General features: G+C 39.7%; 1 protein-coding gene and 1 non-coding gene across 13 annotated transcripts in view; one reads left to right on the top strand and one right to left on the bottom strand.

Moving 5' to 3' along the window:
- ODAD2 (outer dynein arm docking complex subunit 2) overlaps positions 1-26,632 on the bottom strand; it is a 146,727-nt gene extending 120,095 nt beyond the window's left edge. For 7 of the 12 annotated variants that reach the window (XR_012067004.1, XM_072954878.1, XM_072954881.1 and 4 more), the window contains exons 1-8: positions 26,500-26,575; positions 22,308-22,567; positions 16,774-16,931; positions 15,324-15,525; positions 14,594-14,700; positions 14,277-14,413; positions 11,594-11,710; positions 8,902-8,940 (exon numbers count right to left, since the gene is read on the bottom strand). Coding sequence is in view for 11 of the 12 variants with exons in the window: in XM_072954878.1 (XP_072810979.1) it covers positions 8,902-8,940; positions 11,594-11,710; positions 14,277-14,413; positions 14,594-14,700; positions 15,324-15,525; positions 16,774-16,931; positions 22,308-22,531 (984 nt within the window). In the remaining variant the exon portion in view is untranslated. Of the gene's footprint in view, positions 1-8,901; positions 8,941-11,593; positions 11,711-14,276; positions 14,414-14,593; positions 14,701-15,323; positions 15,526-16,773; positions 16,932-17,910; positions 17,929-18,848; positions 18,913-22,307; positions 22,661-26,499 lie in introns of those variants that run through there. The other 5 variants (XM_072954887.1, XM_072954886.1, XM_072954880.1 and 2 more) reach the window with 5 other exon arrangements.
- TRNAS-AGA (transfer RNA serine (anticodon AGA)) lies at positions 21,990-22,062 on the top strand. The gene has a single exon. It is a non-coding gene; the product is annotated as a tRNA-Ser (tRNA).
- Positions 26,633-26,854: the final 222 nt, after the last annotated feature.

Raw genomic sequence — 26,854 nt, 5'->3', positions numbered from 1 at the left:
GATGCTCTAACTTGCATTGCTTAGCAACACAGATTGGATCCAGGCAACTTCAGGACCAACGTCCCTGCTGGAGTTGGGCTGACAGTGATGGGGTGATCCTAAACCCACGTCTGCTGCAGCGCACCGCAGCAGGGCTGGACCACCTCTCTCCTCACCACCACTGGAGAAGAATTACACTCAGACCCCACGGTGACGGGGACACCTCTTAATCACACTGCTGAGACCGAGGACAAGGTGAACATCTTGCAAATAGCCAGAGATAAAAGCCACATCACAGGCAGAGGAAGAAACATAACAATTAAAAGAGACTTCTCATCAGAGACAATGCAGTCCAGAAAACAAGGGAGTCATATCTTTCAAGTGACAAAAGGAGAGGGGGAAAAGAAATCTGTAGGAAAGCTGAGAGAATTCACTGCCAAAAGATCTGGGCTAGAAAAATGTTCCTGAAGCTCTTCAATCAGAAGGACAGAACATGGATCAAAACAATGTGGAAATGGTCAAAATAAACATAAAAGACTCTGATGAGGAGTTAGCATGTCAAAGCAAAATGTATAACAATAATCATGCAAAGGACAGAGAGAGGCATCTGAAGTGTACTGCTGTAAGGTTTTTAAACGATCTTGTGAAACTGCACAATATTACTTAAAAGGCAGACGTGATCAGTTACAGAGATATATTAAAAGCCCTGGGGCAGCAAGTAAGGTACTTTAAAAAGGAGTGTAATTGATGGAATAATAGCATAAATAAAATGGAATCGTTTCTAAAAGTTCAATTAATTCAAAAGAGGGGAAAAAAGAACAAATGGGACAAATAAAAACAACTAGCAAAATAGTAAATTTAATTCAACCCTATCAGTAGGTACACTAAATGAAAATGATTTAAAAACTTTGATTAAAAGAAATCGTTAGATTGGATGAAAAAGGAAAACCCGACTATTCGTGGCCTAAAAGAAGCTACTTTATCTATAAAGATATAAATACACTATAAGCAAAAGGCTAGAAAAAATATTCCATGCAACTAATATCAAAAAAGCAGGAAAGGCTATGTTAAAATCAGACAAAATGAACTTCAAAACAAATAATAGTATCAGAGATAAAGAGAGAGACACACTATGACAAAGAGCCAATTAACACCCAATTCTAATTGTGCATTCACCGAACAGAACTTCAAAATATGTAGGGCAAAAGTAAAACTAACAGGAAAAATGGATAAATCTGCAATTAGGAGACTTCAGAACTCCCCTCTCAGTGATCAACAAAATGAGCAGAAACAAATTAATAAGAATATAAAAGACCTGAGGAAAGCCATCAGACAACTGGACATAACTGACATTTACAGAACACAGCACACAGCAGCAGCAGAGTATACATTCTTCTCAAAAGCGCAAGGCTAAGTCACCAAAAGGCACCACATTCTAAGCCATAAAACAAGCATCTACCAATTTAAAAGAACAAAAACCACACAGAATATCTTCTCTTAATGCAAGTGGAAGTGAACCAGAAATCAGTAAGAGGAAGATAGCTGGAAAGTCCTCAGATACATTGATTTGCATCAAAACATATTAAAGTCTATGGGGAACAGTTTATATACCGTTTATAAAGATATCTATAGCATAAAACTTCATTTAAAGAAAAAAAGTCTCAAATCAATGCCAAGCTTCCAATTCAAGAAATTAAATAAGATTAGATTAAACCCGAAGAAAGCAGAAGAAAGAAAATTAGATTAAAATCAGAAATAAAATAGAAAGCAAACAATAGAGGAAATCAATGAAACAAACAGCTGTTCTTTGAAAAGATCAATAAAATGGATCACTTCTTTCCAGACTAATCAAGAATAAAAAGAGAGGAGATATAAATGGCCAACATTAGGAATGAAAGAGGGGTTATCATTAAAGATCCTTCAGACATTAAAGGATAAGAGTGGAATGCTGCACTTGATGGCAATAAATTAGGTAAGTTAGATAAAACACACAAATTCACTGAAAGACACAAACCACCAAAGAGCAACAAGAAATCTGAATAGTTCAACATTTATTAAAGAAATCAAATTCTCAGTATAAAACCTTTCAACAAAGAGACCTCCAGGTCCAGATGGCTTCATTGATAAATTCTATGAAACATTTAACAAAGAAATAAGACCCAATCTACACGAGGAATTCCAGAAAGAAGAAAAGTAGTGAATACCTCTCAGTTCACTTTGAGGCCACATTACCTGGGTACCAAAACCAGACAAAGACATTAGAAGATAACTACTGATGCATGCCCTTCACGAATGTAGATGCAAAGATGCTCTGTAAAATGTTCCCAAACTACATCCAGCAACGTCTAACACAGTAAGAAAGACATCATGACCAGGTGGGATTTACCCCAGGATTCCGTGTTAGTTCAATATTCAAAAATTAAATTAATGATCATATCAACAGTCTAAAGAGGAAAAATCATTTTATCATCTCAAGATGCAGTAAAATCACCACCTCCACGTAGCAATGGACTCATCTCCAATGGCATAAGTGGCAACCACATGGGAAGCAGGTAATCAAGCCCCACCCCTTCCTTGCCAGGATAGTGTCAGCAGAGGCCCAGTGGGGAGACCTAATTTCCACCCCTGCCCAGTGGTAATGAGGCAGATCCTATACCACGAGGTTCTCAGTGGAGACTAAGTGGGGAACTTGGGTTTTACCCACACCCTGCAGTACCCCAGAACTCCACCAGTGAGGTATCAGAGAAAGCCTGCTAGAACAAAGATTTTATATAAAATCCAAAGTTTCACAACATAATGCCAAAAATGTCCAAGACACAATAAAAAATCACTCATTGTACCAAGAACAAGGTACATCACAACATGAATGAGAAAGGGCGATGAATAGATGTTTATACCAAGATAAAGTAGATGGTGAAATAATCTCAGATAGATGGTGGAATAAGATTTTAAAGCATCCATCATAACAAAGCTTCAATGAGCAATTACAGAGACTTGAAACAAATGAAGAATCAGAAAGTTTCAGCAAATAAACAGATGATATAAAGAACCAAATAAAAATTTTGAAACTGAAATTTACAAACCAAAATACCTCACTAGATAGCTCAGCAACAGGATGGAGAGGACACAGGAGAGAATCCATGAACTTGAAGACAGAACAATGGAAATTACCTAATGTGTTTGGGAGTTTGAGATTTGTCAATGTCAGCCACTATAAATATAAATAGATTAACAAAACAAATTTCTTCCTTATAGCACAGGGAACTATATTCAATATCTTGTAATAACCTTTAATGCAAAAGAATATGAAAACAAATATGCATACATATATGCATGACTGAGACAATTGCGCTACACTCCAGAAACTGACACATTGTAACTGACTGTACTTCAATTAAAAAAAAAAACAGAAATTACCCAGTATGAGTAACAGAGAAAATATATTGAAAAAAAAATACAGAAAAACCCCAGAGTCTCAGGATCTGTGGGACCGCAGCAAAAAAATCCAACATTCATGTCATCAGAGCACCAGAAGGAAAGGAGAAAGGAGGCCAGACTGAAAATGCATTCTAAGAATGTCTGAAATTTTCCCAAATTTGGAAAAAGACATAAATCTAAGATTTAAGAAGCTGAGCAAGCCCTAAGCCGAATAAGCCCAAAGAAATCCATGCCAAGATACGTAATAATCAAACTCCATGAAACTAAAGACGAGGAAAATTCTTAACAGCAGTGACAGAGAAACAGTATTTTACCTATAAGACGAAAACAATTAATAATAACAGCAGATTTCTCATGAGCAACCATGGAGGCCAGAAAGACTGGGACATTTTTCAGATGCTGAAACTAAGAAACTGTCAACTCAGAATACCATATCCAGTGGAAATATTCTCCAGGAATAAAGGGGAATTCAGGATGTTCTCAGATAAAGGAAAACAGAGAATCTGTCACCAACAAACCTACCTAAAAGAACAGGAAGTTCTTAAACAGAAAGCATACGACAGAAGAAGGAAACTGGTAACATCAGAAAGGAAGAAAAATACAACAGAATGAATGAAAGTATGGGTAAACGGAAAAGACTCATTCTCCTCTTGAGTTTTCCAAATGACGTTTGACGGTTGAAGCACGAATTATAACGTAGTCTCATGTTACATGGGCCTCACGTGGTTATCAGTGTGAAAGAAATAAACAAATGAGGGGGACTTGAAGGGAGATATGGTTCTATACTTCACTCAAGTGGCAGAACGTCAAACCAGTAGATAATGATAAACTACATACAATACAATACCTAAAACAACCACCCAAAACTCTATACAAAGAGATACACTCAAAAACAGCCTGGATAAATAAAAATGGAATTCAAAAAAGATGTTCAAGTAATCCAAAGACAACCAGGAAAAAAAAAAAAACAGAAAAGTGAAAAGCAGAAGGAAGAAACAGAAGCCAAAACTAAACTGGCAGACGTTAAGTCCTAAGGTATCACTAATCAAATGTAAATGATCTAAACACAACAATGGATATCTCAATAGATAAAGTTTCAGAAAGTGGAGTTTAAAATGACTCGACTATATGCTGTCTACAAGAAACTCATTTCAAATATAATGATACAGGTAGCTTGAATGTAAAAGGAGGGGAAAAAGTATACCGTGCAAACGTTAGTTGAAAGAAAGTAGAAAAAAGAAAAAGAAGGAAGAAGAAGAAGAAGAAAGCAGGAGTTGCTGCATTAATAGCAGAGTGAGTAGACTTCAGGAAAAAAAATTACCAGGCACAGAGAGGGACATTACATAATGATGAATCGGCCAGTCAAGAAGACATAATCCTAAATGAGTATGCCGAGATGCAGATACAAACCCAGAACTAAGAGAAGAAACAGACAAACCTACAATTATAGTTGGGGGATTTTCCTCCCCCTTTCAGCACTGATAGAAAATCAGCAAGGATATGAAGAACTCAGCCACAGCAAAAACCAAATTTATAAGATTTAAGTCATCCCAAGTGTGTCCTCTGACTACAGTGGAATCAAACTAACGATGAATAACGTAATGGGAAAATTTCCCAATGCCTGAACACTAAACAACAAGCTTCTAAATAATCATGGATCAAAGAGGAAGCCTCAAGGAAAAAAAAAAGTTTTTACTGAGGTATAGTTGATTTAAGGGGATTTTTTTTAAATACACAATACTGTATCAAAATGTGTGGTAGGCAGCAGTGCTGTGGGGGAAATTTATAGCACTAAACACTTACATTAGCAATGAAGAAAACTCTCAAATCAACAGTCTAAGCTGCCACTTTAAGAAACTAGAAAAAGAAGAAATATAAACCGCGAACAGGCAGAAGGATGTAGAAACAGATGCACCTCTGAAGCGTCGACCGCCATGGCGAGAAGTGCGGGTGCCTGACGTGTCTCCCAGCCCTGCTCCCGCGGAGATGCTCACTTGCTTCTGAATGTCTTTGTCCAAAAGACAAGCAGCTTCTCTATAGCTGAACGCAGACTAAGAGAATTCCATCAACTACTGTGAATATTTCTAGGGTATGACCCTTTGTTTTGTATCTTCCAAGTAAAATATTATTCATTCACACCTGAAATCAGTGAAGTTCCTTTCAATGCAAATATGACTAGGTTAAATTAAATGTATGATTTTTAAGAAAACCTAGAGAAATAAGAGTAAATGAAATGCTAGCTAAAGAGAAGAAAAGAAATAATAAATACTAAAGTGAGATAGAAAAATAGAGAAAAATCAATGAAACCAAAAGCTAGTTCTTTGAGAGAATTGAGAAAACTGACAGACTTCTATCCAGATGGATCAAGAAAAAAAATCAAACACAGTGAGTGACTAGTATCAGAATGAGAGACGTAACATACATCCACTGATTCTACAGTTACTAAAAGTTTTCTCAAGAATACTATTAACAAGTTTGTACCAGTCAATTCAGCAACTTAAGTGAAAGGGATACATTACTTTAAAGGCCACCTGCCAAGCTCCTCACGAAGACAGATAACCTGCATGACTCTGTAACTAGTACAGACATTGAATTTGTGGTTAAAAACTTTCCCACAAAGAACACTCTAGCCCCAGATGGCTTCACTGGTAAATTCTACCAAACATTTAAGACAGAAAGAATACCAATTCTACACAAACTCTTCCAGAAAATTGAAGGGGAGATAAAACTTTCCAACTCATTCTATAACTATTACTCTGACACCCAAACTAGACAAAGATATTGAAGAAAAGGAAACTACATTATTTATGGTCTTACACAAATGCAAAACTTCTTAATAAAACATTAGCAAATTAAATTTTTAAATATATAAAAAGGATAAGACATCCTGAAATAGTGAAGTTTGTCCCAGAAATGTAAGGTAGGTTTATCACTTGAAAATCAGTAGAACTCACCATGTTAAACTTAAGGGGAAAAACCTGATTAATTAATAGGAACAGAAATATCATTTGATAAAATCCAACATCTATTCCTAATAAAAGTTCTCAACAACTTGGAATAGAGGGGAACTTCCTCAGCCTTATAAATTTCATCTGTGAAAACTCTATAGTTAATGTACTTAATAATGAGAAACTGAAAGCTTCCCATTTACCACCAGGAACAAGAAACCATGTCTATCCAGTTCTGTACTGGAGGTTCCAGCTGGTGCCTTAAGGAAAGAAAAAGAAATGAAATGACTGAAATTGGAAAGGAAGAAGTAAAATGATCTTTATTCACAGACAATATGATCATCTATACATAAAAAAAATACCTGGAATCTATAAACCAGACAGAACTAATAACTGACTTTGGCAGCAATCCAGGATATAAAATCAATATACAAAAAGTCAAGTGTATTTCTACATAGTAGCAACAAATAATCTGAAATTGAAACTTTAAAACTACTATTAACAATAGCCCCCAAATAGGAAATGTTTACAGATGAGTTTCACAAGAGATGTTTAAGACCTGTGCACTGAAAGTTACAAACCACTGCTGAAAGAAATTAAATAAGATGGTGAGACATACTAAAATATACTAAGTAAGTGGGGAGACAAACTGTGTTCCTTGGGTTACAAACCTCAATACTGGTAAGCTCTTACTTCTCCCTAAATGGACCTAAAGGTTCGACACAGTATCAATCATAATTCCTTCAGGCTTTTTATGAAGAAGTTGACAAGCTTACTATAAAACTCCAATGAACATACAAAAGATGCAGAATAGCCAGCAACTCTGAAGAACCACAACAACACTGGAGGATTTACACTACCTGACTTTAAGACTTATTATAAAGCTACAGTAATCAAGACAGTGTGGTCCTGGGATCAAAAATAGACAAAAAGATTAATGGAACAGAAATGCACCCATGTGAATGGACAACTCATTTTTGACAAATGTATAGAGGCAATTCAGCAAAGAAAGGACAATGTTTTCAACAAATGGTGCTGGAACAAGATGTTTACATGCAGAAGAAAAAAAATTAACTTTGATCAATACCTCATATCATATACCAAAAATAAATTAAAATAGATCATAGGCCTAAGTATAAAACCTAACATTTAATAACTTCTAGAAGAAAACATCAGAGAAAATCTTTGTGATGCTGGATTTGGTAAAGCTGTTTTAGACACAACACTATAAAAAATTAACAAGTTGGACTTCAACAAAATTAAGGACATTTGCTCTTTGAAAGACACTTCAGAGAATGAAATGTAAGCCACAAACTGAGAGAAAATATTAGCAAATCCTATATCTTAAAGAATACATAAGCCTATAAGTACGTATGTATTATGTATGTATACATAACAACTCAGTAAGAAACCAAACAACCCTATAAAAATGGGCAAAAGAGCTGAATATGCATTTTACCACTTACGATATGTGAATGGCAAATAAGCACATGAAAGGATGCATTCAAGAAATAAAAATTAAAACTCAGTAAGATGCCAGCAGACACCTATCGGAATGTCCAAAGGACTGACAATACCAATTACTGCTGAGTTTGTGGAACACCGAAACTCTCACACACTGCCAGGGTGAATGCAGAATATTACAACTTCTTTGGAAAGCGGTTTACCAGTTGCTTAAAAAGTTAAACATGTAAGAAGCTGCGACCTTGCTGTTTCACTCCTAGGTATTACCCAAGAGAAATGAAAGCATGTGGTCTGTAAAAAGAAGCACCCAAGAACAAAATGTTAAAAATACAAGAGCTTAAAATTTTAAAGATTTGTACAGTGTTTAGAAGACAAAGTATAGGAAGTGGAGGGGGGTGAGAGAAAAGAAAATCAGATGACCAATTTCAGAGGCCCCCATATCCAACAAATGTTTCAAAGAGAGAACAGAGAGGAAAAAAATGATTAAAGATGTAATCCAAAAATATTTTTCCAGTCCTGAAGGACATATGTCATCATTAATGAAAAACAAACAAAATCCAGCACCAACCATATCATCATGAAAATTGCAGAACATCCGGAGAAGAGAAAACCCTAAAGGCTCATTAGATGGGAAAAGCCAAAACAGAAAGGTCACACAGGAAAAATGCCTTTAAAATTCTAAGTAAAAATTATTTTCAAGCTATCATTATAGAAACAATAACTGAGAGAGAAGAATAAAGATATTTTCAAACATGCTAACCCTCAATTTTTTTCCCTCCTATGGGCCTCTTTAATTCAGGAAGCTCTACCAAAATGATGGGGTGCAGTAAGAAAAAGAAAAGTAATCAGAAGGGAATTTCCTCAACATGCTAAAGGCCATATATGAAAGGCCCACAGCTAACATCATATTCAACAGCGAGAGCCTGAAAACATTTCCCCTAAGATCAGGAGTGAGACGAGGAATCTACTTCTGCTGCTTCTACTTAACATAGTCCTGAAAGTTCTAGCTGTGGAATATGGCAAGAGAAAGAAACTAAAAACATCTAAATTGGAAAGGAAGAAGTAAAAGTACCTCTGTGCACAGATGACATGATCTGACATGTAGGAAACCCTAAAGATGAGAAAAAAACTGAGTTAAATGAATTCAGTGAATTTGCAGGATTCAGTTTTGAATTTCACATTCAAGAATAGCTCTGATTTTAACACTCAAAAATCAGTTGTATTTCTATAGGCTAAGAGTAGACAAGCAAAAAGGAAATTAATAAAACAACTTCATTTATAATAGCAACAAAAAATAAAATATTCAGGAATAAATTTAACCAAGGAGGCAAAAGACTGGTACACTGAAAACCATGAAACACTGCTGAAAGACATTAGACACAAACAAATGGGAAGACATGCCATGTCCATGGATTACAAGACTTATCATTAAGATGGCAGTGCTATACAAAGCAATCTACAGATTCAGTACAATCCTTGTCAAAACCCTAATGGTGTGTTTTACAGAAATGGTAAAACCAAGCCCAAAATTCTTATAGGAAGTCAAGGGACCCCAAGTAGCCAACACAGTCTTGAAAAAACAGGAACAAAGTTCAAGGACTCACATTTCCCGATTGCTAAACTACTACAAATCTATAGTAATCAAAACAGTATGGCACTGGGATACGGACAGACACACAGACTGGCGGAACAGAACTGAGAGCCCCGAAATAAACCCTTACATCTATGATCGGTCGATTTCTAAGAAGGATGACAAATCATTCAGTGAGGAAAGAACAATCTCTTCAACAAATGGTGCTGGGAAAACTGAACATCCACGTGCAAAGGAATGAAACTGGACCCTTACACTAAATTCTAACTCAAGAGGGTCATAGACCTACATTTGACACCTAAAGCTAGAAAATTCTTAGTAGAAAACTTAAGAGCAACTTTTCATGACCTTGGATTTGGCAATGGTTCCTTAAATATGATACCCAAAGCACAGGCAACAAAGGAAAAATACACTAATTAGGCTTTATCAAAACTTAAAATGTTTGTACACCAAAGGACATGCTCAAGATGAGTAAAAAGATAACCCATAGAATAGGAGAAAATATTTGCAAATCTGTCTGATAAATGATTAGCATCCACAATGTATAAAGAATGTCATCCAACTCAACAACAAAGAGACGATTCAGTTTTTAAAATGGACAAAGCACTTGAATAGACATTTCTTCAAAGAAGATATACAAATGGCCCATAAGTGCATGAAAATATGTTCAAGATGACTAATCACTAGGGAAATGCAAGTCAAAACCACAATGGGACGCCATGTTTATGCTTACTACAAAGTCTGTAATCACACACAAACACACACACACACACAGAAAATAGCACGTTGATGAAGATGTGAAAAAACTGGAATCCTCATCCTCTGCTGGTGGAAATGTTAAACGGTTCAGCTGCTATGGAAATGGCTTGGTAGTTTCTCCAAGAATTAAACATAGAGTTACCATATGACCCCAAAATTCCACTTCTAGGTAAATACCCAAAAGAATTGAGAACAGGGGCTCAGCCTGACACTTATACACCAATAGTCATAGTATTTTTTAGAATAACCAAGAGGTAGAAAAACCCAAGGGTCCATCAGTAGATGAACAGGTAAACACAATATAGTACAGACATAGATGGACTATTATTCAGCCATAAAAAGGAATGAAGTTCTGGTAAGTGCACACCACAGACGAACCTTGAAAGCATTATGCTAAGTGAAATAACCCAAACACAAAAGGACAAGTATCATATGGTTCCACTTACATGAAATACCTAGAATGGGCAAATTTATAAAGATAGAAAGTAGACTGGAGTTTACCTGGAGCTGGGGGAGGAGGAATGAAGAGTTCTTGCTTAATGGGTACAGAGTTTTAGTTTCGGATGATGAAAAAGATGTGGAAATAGGAGTAATGGTTGCTCAACATTGTGAATATAATTCATGCCACTGAATGATAGACTTAAAATGGTTAAAATGGCAAATTTTATATTTTATGTATATATGTATTTTGTGACAATGACAACAACGATGAAAAACTGGAGTCCAGGAAACAGGTGCCCAAACACCAGGGAACAAAAAGAACTCACACGATGATGACAAACAGAAGTGCCAGGACAAGGGCAACGGCAGCCTAGCAAGAAAGCAGACCTGACACGTTACTCCTTCCAGGATCTGGGGAGCTGCCGTCAGCTTGTTGGTCGGCCTTGAGCACCCCGTGCGTCACATTCGTGTTGCTTGCGTATCATTTCTTACCCACATCAGTTTCAACCAAAATTTTATTTCATAAAATATTATACTGACTGATTTCAAAACCATGGGAGACACGAAAGCACAGCTCGTGCGCACATGCAGTGGGCGCACATCTTAAGACAATCCTACTAGGTAGTAATCACAGGATGCCCAAGAAAGGATAAAAGTAACCCAAACATCTAGCTTTCATAACAGAACTGAGTCCTTTGTTCTCAGTGTAATTAATTCAAACGGGAAGATGAAGAAATCCTGGCTAGAAAGCACTTTGAAACATTATACCTTTCACACAAAGAAAATCAGAAACATTCTTAAATTACTACATTTACAATATTTCTTATTTTATATTATATTGTGGAGACACTGTAATACTTGAAGGCACTGTCCGAAACTAGACAGAATTATTCTCTGATTATTTTTATACTATAGAAAAATATATTCAAGAAATATAATGCTATGAAAGTTCAAAAGAGACAGTAAAACTTACCTGTTTAGACATATTTTCTGAAAATATTGCTGATTTTTCTCTTAAAAGTGTGACAAGGTCTTTATAAATTTCACCTGTTCTCTCATAATTAACTTCCTCCTCATCATCCGTTTTGCCCTTTGGGAGAAAAAGTTTGGTGCTGTAATTAATGGAAGAGCAATAGAAGAAGCTGATCACTACATCACAACCCATGCACACATAGTTTTCTTTTCTAAAGGACCCACGGGTCGTCTTCACACATGAAGTGGACAGGCAGGCCCTTCCCTCTCAATGCTACTGCTCACCCAGCGAGCCTTTACCAAGTGCCGCCCGGGTGCACGAGGGGCTCGCTGCCACTCGGCCGAGAAGCGAAAGCCCCTCCCTCCTCCCTGCTCCGGTGGGACACTGCAGTGTGACTCCAGGAGCCTTCAACGAAGTCATCAGAGGCCTCAGGGTTAGAACATGACCTGCGTTTCTGTCAGCCACACTCTGTTCTTGTTCTGCGTGCAGCACGACTGCCAGACTCATTTCCTAGGGTCAGGACCTCCGGGTAACCACCTGTCTCTCCACCCTCCGCCTCTGTCTCTCTCCTTCTCTCTTCCCTTTCCTCGTGTCACCTTGCTTTCCTGCCCCTGTGGCTCTCCCTTCACCATGAGTGTGTGTGTGCACGTGTGTGTGCACACGTGTTTAAAGCTGCCATGTATTACATACATAACTATATATAAAAACATATATATACATGTAACTGTAGTGTGTTATACATTTTCTTGTAATTGTGGAATAGCTTTATGCTCCTTGTCCTTCATTTTTTTTTAAACCGAGAGGAACACTTGGATGTTTCCATATCAAATCAAGTTGTAGGCACGTCAGCAGCCTTCTGCAGAAGCAGACTCCCTGCCCTACTCTGCAAGGCCAAAGAAAATCAGTCCTTTCTTAAAATTTTTTCTTATTTTCTTTCTTTTTTCTTAACAGTATAATTCAATTTTTATAAAATTACAAAAAAGCAAAAATAATGTCTAACACATGAACACATACACACAAGAGTGTACACACACATATACATACACACACGTATGGGAGTGCAGTTGAGGGAAACAGGAAGGAATTCACAAGTAGGTTCAGAGATACTGGCAATGTTTTCGCTCCTAAGTTTGATCTCTTACTTTGCAATTGGAGATTTCACTTTTCTAAAGTGTCAAAACAGGTGGAAAGCAAAATCATATTAGGCTGTGTGCCTCCTCTGTGCAGAAGCAAGCCCAGGGTCAGGCTGATGAGACAAGCACCAAAAGCCGGGTCAGAAGAAACGCCGCCACGTAGTCAATACACAGCCCCAGCATCTCAGTAACAACCCAGGCCAAGGCATGACAATGCTCCAAACAGTCCCCGGGGGTCGCAGGGTCCCCATTAAGGACTTGGGTCCTCCCTGTAGAATTTTGCCTGTGAGACCCACATGTGCACTGAAGACAACCGAAGGCAGGGCTGTGCAGAGGAGAAAGCTGAGCTCCTTCCAGCTAAGTTCAGTGAACAGGTGTGAGCCTAAAAGTCATGTTTTTCAGTCCAGGTTATTCAGAAGGCTGTGCTGTCTCTCAGCTCGCAGCCCACCCACCACGCCCAGCTTTGGGATGCTCGGGCTGGGAATCTGTCACACTGCCTTTCTCCTGGGCCAGTGCAAGTGTTTCGGCCCGGGGGTCAGGGGGAAGACCGGGGGGCCAGGAGAGGAAGAAGGGACATGCTCTCAACGGTGTGCCCACTGTTCCTGTTGGAGCCACCCCAGCAATGGCCCCTCACCCCCACAGTGGCAGCTAATCCCAGTAGCAACAGTTAGTTCTAATTTCCAGGCACTTTTCCCACAGTTCCAGAACCAGGCTCAGCACGACCCCTCAGAAATACAGTAGCAGCCGACCGGCGCCCCATCCACTAGGTCTGGGTCTCTGCCCTCTGCCAACCCCGCCTCCGAAAGCCTGAGGTGTCCCCACTGACTGGGTAGTGCCCACTCCTCAGAGGTCTGGGGCCCGGCTGCGTGGAGACCCCCTGAGTTCCGAGGAGCCTGCGCAGCCTGGAGGTGACCATTCCTCAGATGGCTGGGAGCCAGTCCTGTCCCATTGGGGCCCCTCCTCTGAGCCCTGAGCGGCCACCCCCAGTGCAGGCAGGGTCCACTCTTGAGAGGTGTAAGTCCCAGCTCCACCAGGTCCCTTCCCTGAGATGCCGAGGTGCCAGCACAGCCTGGCAGGATCCTCCCCAGGCATCTGGGTCCCAGCTTCACGGGCCACTTCCTCCAGGCCTCCATGTTTTGGTAGCCCCTCCTCCTCTTCCAAGTGTCCCCTCAACTCTTAGGGCAGAAGCAGCAGTTACTCTTCTGTAATGACCTCTGTGCTCCTTTTTGGACTTTTCTTTCTTCTAGTATTTGTGTAATTAGCCAGTGAACTGATGACCTTAAAGAGCTTTTCACTTTAGGCAGTGGAACGGGCCCCTTTCAAGGCCATTCCTGGAACACCGACATCAGGACCTGCAAGGGGGAACCCTGGGGCTAATTCTGAGACAATTTTGGATTTTCCCAGCAAACCCATAGCAAAAGGGATCTGCTTGAATCCCACAGAACGGCATTTCATTTTCTGTTCTCGGGCTTCAGTCCTGGATACATGCCTGCATTTACAGAGACCCAGCTCAGGGCCAAAGCCAATACTGTTTACAGCAAATCACTTACACCGTTTAAAAACACTCCTCCTTTGCTACAAGTCACGCACAAAATTTCAGCATCGTGTGGTTTCACCAGCACATAACAAATTTCCCCTCGAAGTTGTCTCCAAGGTGGGGCTCGGCATCCGTTTGAAAATTCATAATCTGAAACCAATTATCAATCAATTAAAAGGAGCTAGCTCCTTAACCTCAAGTTGTAAAATACATCAGCTTCCAAAAAATAGTTTTCCAAAATTTTAAGTTTTCATTTTCATAAATATTTAATGTAGCTATGGAAGCATTTTGAAAATATAATTATGAAAATACATATAATATAAAATGAACCTGAGGTATAGTCGATAAATTCCAAGACTGTTTGTTTTCCTTTTCCTGAGAATCGTTTAAGCAGCTCTATATCATTCTTAAAAGTCCCTGGGTTTAATCGTATTTCTCTGAAATAAATGTTTAGAAACTCATTTTAAATACTTTAAAAGAGTCTACAGAGAACACATGAAAACATTTCATTGTATCAGATGAGTATCTCTTTTTCTGCATTTAAAATAGCAGATAAATTACAACAATAAAATTGCAGCTAATCTTAGCCATGTAACAATCTTATCACACTGTCAAAAAATCAAAAAATTAGTGATTCGTCTTTAATGCAACATTGAATATACTCATTTAAATATTCACTTCATCCTAAATGATAATGCTAAAATACTAGAAAAGACTTGAAGAATTAACAAGTTTTAAACCCGACAAACTACACATGATAATTGCATTATAATTTAATAATTTATCTAATAGGTTAAGAGACTTTGAAAATGAGAAGGCCACTTAATGTCTTCAGACTCAGATGAAACCCCACTAGAATGTGTTAGCCATGCTGAGAATTTTAATACTGAGAACTAGAATTATCCATGCAATGAGTAAAATTTTATTCTAATGAAATGTAACATTAAATCAATAGCAACCACTTTCACACTTAATTTTTCTTGCGTTTTTTTTTCGTCTAAAACTCTGAAAGTCCTTTTTATAACTGATATTTAGAAGTTTCTTTTAAGAAAAGACTCACAGCGAAATATGTTTCAGAGTATGATTGAGCAGGTGCAGATCCAGCTGCTTAAGTAGCATGGCAATCTTCATCTTAGTCTCACTTGCCGGATCATCATCTTTGGTGATTTTATCAAGAATACTTAATACAGATGAGTCTTCACTGATTTCATCTATCACTTTATAATCCAAGCCCAGGATTTTTGCTACAGGATTTCTGTTAGCTGACCAAAAAAAGTAAATTAAAAAAGAATTATCCTCTCATCTTCTACTACAAGAAACATAGACTAATGAACTCTTTAAAGCCCATCCAAATGTTTCCTTCATTCAGCTTTCTCTGATTGACTCAATCTGAATTCATCCCTACTTCTCAGGTTCTCCTGTACTCAGGAACTTCCATACACTTCTCGAGATGTTCTATCTTGTACTATAATATCCTCTATGTATGTCATCTCCCTAATAGGACAGAAGCCAAGAGGGTCTTTTTTTTTTTTTAAGTTGACTGTGGGGCATTGTTCAGAATAGCCATTCAATTAATATATTCAGAATTGATTTGAAGAAAGAGAAATACTGGTCTCCTTAGAAGAATGATCACTAGAACTGTGTGTGTGCGTGCATGCGCACCAGTGAACAGTGGTCACAAATACTTTCTCTCCAAAAGCGCAAGTCTCTCTCAGTCTGTAGATCTACTGCCAGTCTTTTCCACCTATTCGAACTTATATTTTCAATGCCTTTTGGTGTGAGAGTGGGAAAAACAACTCTAACCAGTAATTTACACACATACCAAAATTACAGTGAAAAACTGAAATATCAGCTCGTGAGCAAGACTGGCAGAGCTGTGAATGTTGAACCCAGGGGTACCAAAGCCAGAATTTGGTAAAGGCCAAAAAACCATATGGTTGAAAATGAGGGAGAAAGGGGCAAAACTTTGTTTAGAAATGAGGAATTTAAGGAAAAAGATTTCCCACTGAATGAATGTAACTGTTCCCAGAAAGCTGTGTATTCCACAACGGAGTAGCACTGAGATACATGGAAAGTCAGGTGATTATGGGCTGAAGGCAGAGCCTGCACTCATTTTAAAGGAAACAGATCACCACCCATCAAGCAGTATGAGGGCAGAGGGTGGATTCCCAGGCTGGCGCTGGACATCTGTCTTTGCCGCTGGCAGGAACCTTAAAGGCTCAGGCCTCAGGTCATTCCAGAAGCTAGGAAGGTTCTCTTTAAACCACACTCCAAAATTAGAAACCTAGAAACTGACTAAGGGTGAAGTATTAGGCCTTTCATTGTCCAGCAGAAATCTGATACAAGCGTAACATTTCAGCCAGGAAAAGTTAATGACACTTCAATGAAATTGAACACAGGGCTTTTTACTTTGTAGGCGAAACAACTTCTTTCAAGAGACTGTAACAAATGAGTCCCCCCAAGATCATGTTTCTGAGAGTTCAAATCACAGACTAGAATGTAAATATCACCTTCAATACATGCTTGTGCTTCCGTCAGCTTTGTACTTTTGGCCATAAACAGGAAGCGTGATAGCTGCCCAAAGCTCCTAATTTTAATTTGCGGTACAGAGAGAAATAGCAAAGGCTGTCCGCTTTTATCAACGTCTTCTGAGTTGACTGTCGTCTCACTTAAAAATGAAAAAAACAATTTTTTTTTAAAAGCTGAAGCTTACCTGGATGCCAGTAGCAGTTAAATGTAAGACATTTCAACAGATTATTCCCACGGCTCATGATGAAACCCAGAGAATATAAAAGCCCCTTCTTAGAAGCTTACCTATTTCCCACTTTCTTCCACACTCAGACCCTTAACTCCCCAAACTTATTAGCAACCGTACTAAGCAGCAGGGATATATCCAAAAAGAAAAATGTTAAGCAATTTCTTGAATACCGACGTGAACTCAAACAGAATTTCTGGTTTTGTTTCTTCTAATAATGCACTGGACATCTTTTTTTTTTTTTAATCACTGGTTCTACAGAACCATTCATGTTTTGTGGATTTCTAATGTTATTTTATCTATAAAATTTTTACACCACAGTAATTAGTGGTTAGGAATTTTCTCGGCTACTCTGTTTATGAGCAAGAAAGCTATGGAAAACGACAAACTAGATCCTCTCTGTGGATTATTTTCCCACTCCAAGCCTCCAAATTTGGTTTACTTTAGGGTAAAAAGTAGCTTTTCTAAATAGGATTTTTCCTGATCAGAAATTATCAGCTCTCCTAGATTGATGTTTCTGTCCTTTTTAGAGACCTTTTCAGGTGGGCATGTAACAAATAGTAAGATGTTTTCATGGTAGTGATATTTCTATACATTTCTACCACTTAACACCATTAATGAAATGGCCTAGCACTTTTTTTAATTATTATATTCTGATATCCCTGCCAGAACTTCCCACATCTTACGACATGACCTAACGTATCTTACACTGTAACGCAGATTCATAGCTGTGAAATGTTGACAGTTCGTCAGAAAAAGTAAATCTGACTCAATCTACTTTTAACACTATTTCAAGGGAACATGAACAAGAAGATAGAAACTGTGGGAAGCAGAGTAATGACTCCCCCCAGAACATCCATGCCCTAATCCCTGGAACCTGTGAGTATGTTACCTTACGTGGCAAAAGGGACTTTGCAGACAGGTTAGATTAAGGATCTTGAGATGGGAAGACTATTCTGGAATATCTAGGTGGGTCCAGTATTATCAAAGGGTCTCTAAAGAGGCAGAAAGCAGGGTGAAGTCAGGGAAAGTGACGTGACGAAGGAAACAGGGGTCAGGGTGGTGCGCAGCCATGAGCCAAGGAGTGCAGGTGGCCTTGAGATGCTGGACAAGGCAAGAATGAATTTTCTTCCAGACCCCAGGAGGAACACCACCCTGCCCACATTCATTGGAGGTTTTTCACCGCCAGAACTGTAAGGTGATAAATCTGTGTGCTTTTGAGCCATTAATTGCATGGTAATTCGTTCCAGCAGCAACAGGAGCGACCACAGGGACTCCATCAGTCTGGCCCCTGCTCCATCCCCTGTACTTCAAAGGGTAACCACGTGCACAAGGTGTTCAATAAATATACGAGAAAGAAATTACAGAGCAAACTGTTTCCAGACTGGCCAGTGACGTGCATCATTTACAGAATGTATGTTTTCCCTCAAAGCCTTTGGAATCGTGTCCTTAGGACTGAGGAGGACACTTCTGAAAGGCCTGTACCTGGGCTGGCAGCTCATGCTAAGTGGCTGATAGGAGGACTAACTTACGGGCCGACTGAACACCCGTGGTATCGAGCTGCTTAGCTTGGGAAAGTGAAGCTCCCACGGAGCCCCAGGAGAAGTGCTGGGCGCAGGGGACATCACTCCCTGCTCAGGCTCCCACCAGCTGGAGCAAGAGGAACTAAAACACCAGCCATAGGCAGGACTGTTGAAAAGCAGCTTCAGCTTCTGCTTCTGGGCTCACGGTCTCCAGCACCCGAAGAAAGAGCTCTTTGGAAGAAAACTGCTACACCCACCTCGTGAAGGTCAAGAAGAATGAAAGAAAGAAGAAATGAAACCCACTGACCTGATCAAGGGACTTCTACACTGCAGCTGGGGAAGGGAGCTAAACAGCCTCAGCTTAGACGACCCTGCAGGGGAGCGGGAAAATGTCTGATTTATTAACCCCTAGTGTCTGGTTTCATGTTCAGAACATAGTAGCTACTCCATAAACGTGTGTCTGAGCAGTAACATAGGAAATAAAGCTATAGTTGAGAAACTCTCGTCATTCTCAGGGATGGACAACAAAGGGTTCAATAACAAAACTTATGGCCACCAGTCTTAATACTGTGACTTAGAAATTTTACCAATACAATAATTACTGTCTCATAAAACAACGCGATTTTTAGGTTGGAAATCATTGAAATCAGCCCTTCGGATATTGATCAGAAGACTAAGACTAAGGACCAAAAAGGTATGAAGTGTGTATTACTTGCAGGGAAGAGGGCCCTTGCTCAGGCATCCTGGCTTCTCAACCACACAGGACTCGCACCAGCATCCGATTTTGTCCCAACTCATATCACGGAGACACGGCAGACTCAGATTCACAATAAACATAGAGCAGTATTAAAACAGACACGGTTTAAAAATCATAGTTCTCCCAGAGAAGGAGAAAATAGCTAACGATGCTTTCACAAATCGATTCTGAATGCTTTCCCAGTTAGCACATTTCCCAGGCTACATTCTGGAGACCTGAAGCACCTCAGCTCCGTAGTGTCACTTGTCCTTCGCTTACAATGGATTTGGGTTTCATTCAGAGGTGTTTTAGGAAGATTATTAATCTCATCCTGTCTGATGAGAACAAAAGCGATTGAAAATGGTGATAAAAAGAAACCTATGGTTTCCATTAAAATCAAAGTAGAGATATTTTTCCCCAAAACTGAACGTGGAGAGATGATATTACAGGATGAACAGCTGTACATTGGGAGTGATTCTAAAGGAAACGAATGAATCATGCAAACGTGAAAAGTTCTGTGCCTGTCTGTTCAATTAATGACCATCTGTGCAAAAGGAAAGAAGACAGCAGGTGAAATGGAAAACCTCTTTCTTGTGTGACAGAAGGATCAGTTTCAATGTCAATTGCCAATGAGCCTACTTGAGAAGAAGGCTGATCAAACATTTATTGACTGCTTCAGAGAGTGCATTCAGAGCTGCATCAAATGAGAAGAAAGGCCAAAAGTACGAATATAGTCCCCCAGATATCTGCAGAGATAAACAAAAAAGGGTGTAGCTTACCTACTTTAAGAGACTTTCCATATAGATAAAACTGACTTGTTTTGGAGCAAGAGGGATGAGAGAATGTGTATGCCCAAGAAGAGTCTGCCTTTATTCTAAAACATCCAAGGACATTCCTGTTTGATGGAAACACGTCCAGAGACTCCAAGCTTAAATAAATCCTCCGTGATGACTTGGCTAACCACATGGACTTAGAGATATCACCCCTGACTGAGAAAAGAATGGCTTCCCCCACTTTAAATAAATGAATAAGTGGTGTTCCAAGGGTCAGCAGCTAAGCAAAAAGAGTGCCTATGAACCAGAGGGCAAGGAAGGAGGTAGTGGGGCTGTTTTAATAATACATTCTTCTGGCCATTGAGGGCATCTCTGGTTTACATCACTTGTTATGTTGCTGGACATAGCAAACACCAAGTGGCTGTGGGTGGCTGACAGTTCTTTGGTTTAGGAGATATGGTCAAGACCTGGATGAGGAAGAATCTGGTATTTTCCATTATTACCAAAATCTCAGCTGTTTCCTTTGCCTTCTTCCGGGCAGTCAGTACCTATCTGGTTTTCATCAAGACACAAATGTAACAGGCACTACTATCAGACCCCTCTTACTCTCCCAACATCAAAGATACCAGTCAACAAAGGTCAGAAACAAGAATGACGGCTGGAAAAACTGTCCCAAGGAAAAGTCGCATGGTAAATTTGACAGAAGGAAGACAGTCAAGGGATAGTTGGTTCAAAACATAGGTGGTGTTAGAATGGCAAAACATCCTACTTAAGAGGGAACACTGCACTAAAGACTGTATGCAGAGACATAAAAATGGAAATACAGCAAAAAGAAACCGAACTGGGATAAAGAAATAGCAAAATGTCTGAGGTGTGTATAATAGCCCCCCTAACTAGGTCACAGATGTGGTCATGTCTGTGCTTGGAATATAAAATTAGTACAGAGGCAAGCTACAACAATCTTGATCTCTTCTGACATTTGCTTTAAATCCGTCTTTGTACTAAGTGTTCATATGTTTTTAATTGATTTTGCAGATGAGTCCGTCTTTTCAAGGTCAGAAGAAACAAGGTGTGTTACTCCACTGAACTTAGGCGGGAGGAACGAAGCCCTTTGGGAGAAAGTGACCAAACGCACAGTTAGAAATGAAATTAAAAATTAATTTTAAAATATTTCAGAGAATTCAGAGAGGAGGTAGACCATGACATCAGAACTGAAGAGCTCTTGAGATGCAGTTCAAGAATGGTTTTGTGGTTCTAAAAATGAAATTCTAAGCATATCCTCACAAATAATCCCAAAGGGAGAAAAATGGAAAAGGCATCTATGGGAAGTTTTGACTAGTTAGAGAACTGTTTTTGATAAGTTTAGACTTTAAAATTTTTTTTATATGATAAGATCAGACTTTAAAAGTTCATGTGCAGAACCAAAGTGGGACATGGGGGTAGAAAAGAGGCTCAGAATGTCTGAAGTGAAAAATAAACTGAGGTTGGCCCTCCCACCCCCAAAAAAGTACACATGAATTTATATTTATTATACAGAATTATAACATACACTTGTATAATATATTTTTAAGTATAATATAATTATATAAATTTATGTGACATATAAAATATATATTTAACTATGTTCCTAAGAGATAAGAAATTGGAAGGTTCTCATTTGAGGGCAATACTAATTATTAATAAGTCTTTCCCTTATATTAAGCAGAATTTACCTGCCACCCCATAGATTGTTATAACAGATTTAAATCTCAGAAGGGATTTTGTCTAGGATCGGAGTTCACAAAAATCAATGCCTTGTGGAGTCTGGCAGGTCACATGAGTGCAAAGACCAGACATAAAGGAACAGCATATGTTGGGAGTGTGGTGACCTGGAGAATGCACTCCTTATCAGAAGAAATTCAAATTTAGAAATCTGATAAACAGTTGTTGGCCAGAAAGGGGAGGGTATAGCTCAGCGGCAGAGCACGTGCCTAGAATGCACAGAGTCCTGGGTTCAATCCCCAGTACTTCCATTAAAAATAAGTAAGTAAAAACCTAATTACCTCCTCTCCCTCCCCCAGAAAAATAAAATTAAAAAAAAAATAGTGTGTTGGCCAAACAAAATATCCTTAGATTTCACCAGAGTGCCTTCAGTTTTCTTTGAGATTTCTGAGATTCACAAAGGCAAAGTGACTTGCCCCAGACCTACAACCAATCAATAAAAAAAAAAAATGTACAACTGAAGATGTTAATTTCTCGAAGCAATTCACTGGCTTACCTGACAATATAACCTGATCCAAATGCTGAGGGGTCCAAATCTGTTTTCCATTCCAGTGGTTCTACAAAAACATATTTTGCCTCTTGAGGGTGTTTATAGATAAAACTCTCCACAAACATAACAATTTCTGTCAATATTGCTTCATTCAGAGGGGTGACTTCCAGGGTCCTGGTCCCATGTCCCGCAGCAGACCACTGCGTTGCCCGTGTCAGCGCCACGCCCATGGGATCCTTAACATTCAGATCCGAGCTCAGCACACACTACATCAGAGCAGAACCAGTTAGAGGGAGAACCAGCATCTACCTTCCCACCAGAGTACTTTTCATCTTCCAGGTTTTAAGCTAGTACTTGCCCAGCCCACATCCTGCTTCTTCATTGTAGAGGCCGATTTTTCAATTATCCAATTGCTCTTCAATTCAGTAAAATAGTTCACTTTCCCTGAACCAGCTCAAAGTAAAACTGACAAGGACTTAAGGATCTTCCTGTAGCTGCCTGCCCTGGAATAAACACCTTCTTTCTCATTTTCCTAGGCCTAAGAGAATTCAAAGAGCAGGGCAGAAAATGGAAACAGAAAAGTCCAAGAGTGGAAAAAAGAACTGGAAAATGTTGGCATCAAGGCCTTGGGTTCACAGCTCTGCTGGGGCCGGAGGTTCGGTGAGCAAGGCTGCTTCAAGCTGGGTCACACACTGCTTAGAATTATGCCATTAAACTGGATTCTGTTATTCTTTGTCATCATCATGCATCTGCATCAGCACAATGATGATTGATGAGAATGATTCTGGGAGCTCTGAAAGTCCCCCGAGTGCCTTCTGAATGACTAAAAAGTAGAATCAGAACATGAAGTGGAATATAATTTTAATTTTTTCTGAAAATTGGTGTAACTATATTGATCCTATTAATCAAAATACCTGAGCAATCCAAATACTGTACTCTCTGCCCATATATCCCACCTAGACTATTTCATTGCCATTTATAACTTTCTTAAGAACAAATGTGAGAACAAATGAGCATCTTTTTAGCCTGTTTATCTAAATTGGTTATCAAAAGAGTGTAGCATTATAAACTTGAAAACAGAAATTGAAATAAATTTCACTTTAGCTAAATAGAAATTATCCTTTAAAAGAAGATATTTTAAAAGATAACATTAGCTGTCACAGTTAGAAAGCAAGTTCTGATATTAACACATACTGGATATTTAAGGGTTGTTTTTTTTTTTCAGATATTCTATACTTGTTTATTTTCTCATTTGTAATAACACTGATCATTAAAACCTTTCTTCCGGAATATCAGAAGAAAGGTTAAAAAGTTAAAGAATATAATTAGCTTTCCCCCCATCATTATCACAAAAGCTCAATATCAAGTTTCTACAGAAAAGATTTGGAGATTGTGTTTTCCGTGCAATATTAAATCTTGAAATCCAGTAACAGAGACATCTAGATCAGAGCTCTTTGATTGGGCAGTACTGGCTGCTAAGAAGCAGTGTGCAAATATTTCATTATCAAAATGATAGGCAGGGGACACTGTCATCATTTAGTAACGAGGACCAGGAATGCCAGATGTCCTGCAATGTGCCGGGCAGCCCCCAGAAGGGAGAATTACGCTGCATTCTCCAGCATCTAGTAGGTAAATAGCTTTAAATAATTAATACCCAAGCCTACAACCTATCTCCACTTGACAAATAATCACAAAAGACTTTTTTTCACAGTTTTAATATGCACTTAATTTTCTAGGACTGCGACTGTCATATAAATCAAAAGAAGGTTGTACATATTTCATTTTATCTGCAGCTTTACCAGGAGGTCAGCATTTTGTAAAATCATGACATTGACTGAAATGCTAGTCATACAATTTAAGTTTGGAGCTACTGCACACACAGTAATTCTACACAAGGCTGGAACAACTGATTACTTCATTATGTATTCTAATATGGTGGTACCTGAGCACTTAGCATGCTGATACTTTACTATTTTCTTCCTTTATCTCACAGAGCACCGTCGATATTTAAAACTATGCACATGGGTAGGATTATTTTCTATGATTTTGATTTCAGAATAGTAAAGTGGGCATTACACAATATTTGTTATAAAACAGGAATTGGATCAGGTAAGTTTGAGAATAGTATATATATATACAAATATATGTACATATATGTCTATAAAAGCACTAGTGAAATAAAATGTATACCGAAAAATGTGCAAATTTGTTATGTGCATTTGTTTTAGTATTCCAGTGTTTTATTTCTGTTACTAGATTTTGAACACATAAGCATGTACTAATGTTTATGAATGATAATCTTGAGTTTCCCAAACTGATGAGAATAAGTCCAAACAGGTTTATCTTATATAGAAAGGCTCAGGTGGACGGTTCTATTTATTTATTTTACTTTGTAATTTTTTGGGGGGTGGAGGTAGTTAGGCTTATTTATTTATTCATTTATTTTTAATGGAGTCACTGGGGATTGAATCCAGTACCTCACGCATGCTAAGCACACATTCTGCCACTGAGCTGTACCCTCCCCTGGTCGTGTTTGTTTTTAATCCTAAGTGCAAACTTGTTTTGGTTTATAAAGCTGTATTGTGTGCATTGTTTCCTTCATGCACCTCTTTAAAGAAAACTGTTAAATTACATAAGACTGTGGCAGTCAACACACCATATAGTAACTTCCTGAAAAAAAAAGGAGCTATGAAACGCAGAAAGTTCTTCTCATCATGATAAATTTTTTAACGACTATGTGTAACGTATCTGACTCTAGTAAAATTGCTTTTCTGAGTCTAATAAACCAGGAGCTGCAGCAGTGGACAGACTTGATTTAAGAAGACTGGTTAGCAGAAGGTCCATGAGGATCCAGAAGGCAAGTACAATATTATTAGGGAAGAAAAACGTGGAACAAAATCTCAAAGAAGCAAAGAAGATATGTATATAAAGGCAAAAAAAAAAAAAAGGCGTTACAGGCCTAACTGAGCTTTCCAAAGAAAAAATAATCTTGGGGTTTTTTTTATCTAAGTATGAGAAATTTCTAATGGCTTCTTAATTTACCAAGAAACCCAAAGCTAGAGCATTTATTCCACTAATTCCAGTGGTGTTCCAAAGGAGTACAACTCTGGTGAAAATACAAAAACTTAACACTTTTTATCAAGACAGGCTGCTCTGAAGTTTCCACCCACTGTCAACCCACGAGTCCTTAGGACCTGAGAACCATGGTTACATTGAACACATTAATACAGAGTACATATCTTTGAATTAAATTTTTGAAATTTAACAATTACAAGGAAAAAAGTTTTGTGCATGTATTTGCTTTCATAAATTGAGAATCATTTTACACTCATTTCCTCTACTCATCCAATAGATGTAATAGAATTTATTTTTCTTTCTTAAGGATCCGTTGCCAGCCTCCAGTATCATTAATAAAATGAAACTCTTTCGTGAATAACTGCTGTAACACCTGAGCAGAAGCAAAACCAAACTCTTTATGAGGCTCCAGAAACACAAGCATCCACTGTGGGACCTACACATGTGGCTGGTAACGTGAACTGGGAGAACGTGCATACCCTGGCATCCGGAGGATGAAGAAGCTAGTCAGTGAGACCCTACAGAAAAATTAAAGTTTCAGAACTGACACGAACCGAGCCTTGAATCAAAGCAAACTCAAACCGTGTGCGGAGACACGCGATGATGGCACCAACAGAGCCCTGTTACACGACAGTCAAGCATTAGAGCTGGAGGATACATTTCCAGGGATGACGGAGAAGGGGCAGGCGGCGAAGACGGTATAGAGAGATGGAGGCAAAGCTACAAGAGCGGAGGAGAAGGAAGAGGGAACGAGAGGCAGTGAGGAGGCCGGAAAAGTAAAACAGAGAAGGAATATGTGGCTGTGTTCCGGCAGGGTGGGGACGGGACGCGGAGGGGAAGCAACAGGAGGTCCCCAGGCCCGGACTGGAGCAAGGTGTCCGCGGGGAAGCAGGGCCTGGATGGGGATGGGAGACCCAGGGGGAGGGAAAACCTCGGGGGGCAGGGCAGAAAGGGAAGCCGGGAGTGGGACAGAAGCGGGGCCGAAGAGCGGCCCCCCCATTTCTCGATCCACGAGGACGGCTGCAAAGACTCCAGTGCGAGCCGAGCTCGGGCAGCAGGGTCGGGGTCCCCGGGGAGGTGCGAGCCCCTCGGCTGCCGCCCAGCGCCTCCGGGCCGTACTCACCTTGCAGCGCCCAAAGCGCCGGGTGCCCAGCGCCCCGCACCCCGCCCCGCGCAGGCCCGCCGGTTGCTAGGACGCCAGGTAAACCGCCGGCGCCCGGGCGGCTGCGCACAGCGTCCCGCCCCGCGATGGACGCGTTCGGAGTCCGGCCCCGCCGCAGCCGCGTGCGCCTGCGCCGCCCCGCGCTCCCGCGCGTCCCGGGTGCCCGCCGCCCGCCGCTCCCGCGCGTCCCGGGTGCCCGCCGCACCGCGCTCTCGCCCGTCCCCGCCACCCGCCGCCGGTCCTGGGTGCCCGCCGCCCGGTGCTCCCGCCCGTCCCGACCGCGCGTCCCCTCCCTGGAAACCGGCTTGTCCCCTCT

The sequence above is a fragment of the Vicugna pacos genome, chromosome 35 (genome assembly GCF_048564905.1).
Source record: "Vicugna pacos chromosome 35, VicPac4, whole genome shotgun sequence".
NCBI classification, from domain to species: Eukaryota; Metazoa; Chordata; class Mammalia; order Artiodactyla; family Camelidae; genus Vicugna; species Vicugna pacos.
Note: the sequence above shows the minus strand (reverse complement) of the source record. Positions and strands in the feature narration are given on the sequence as shown.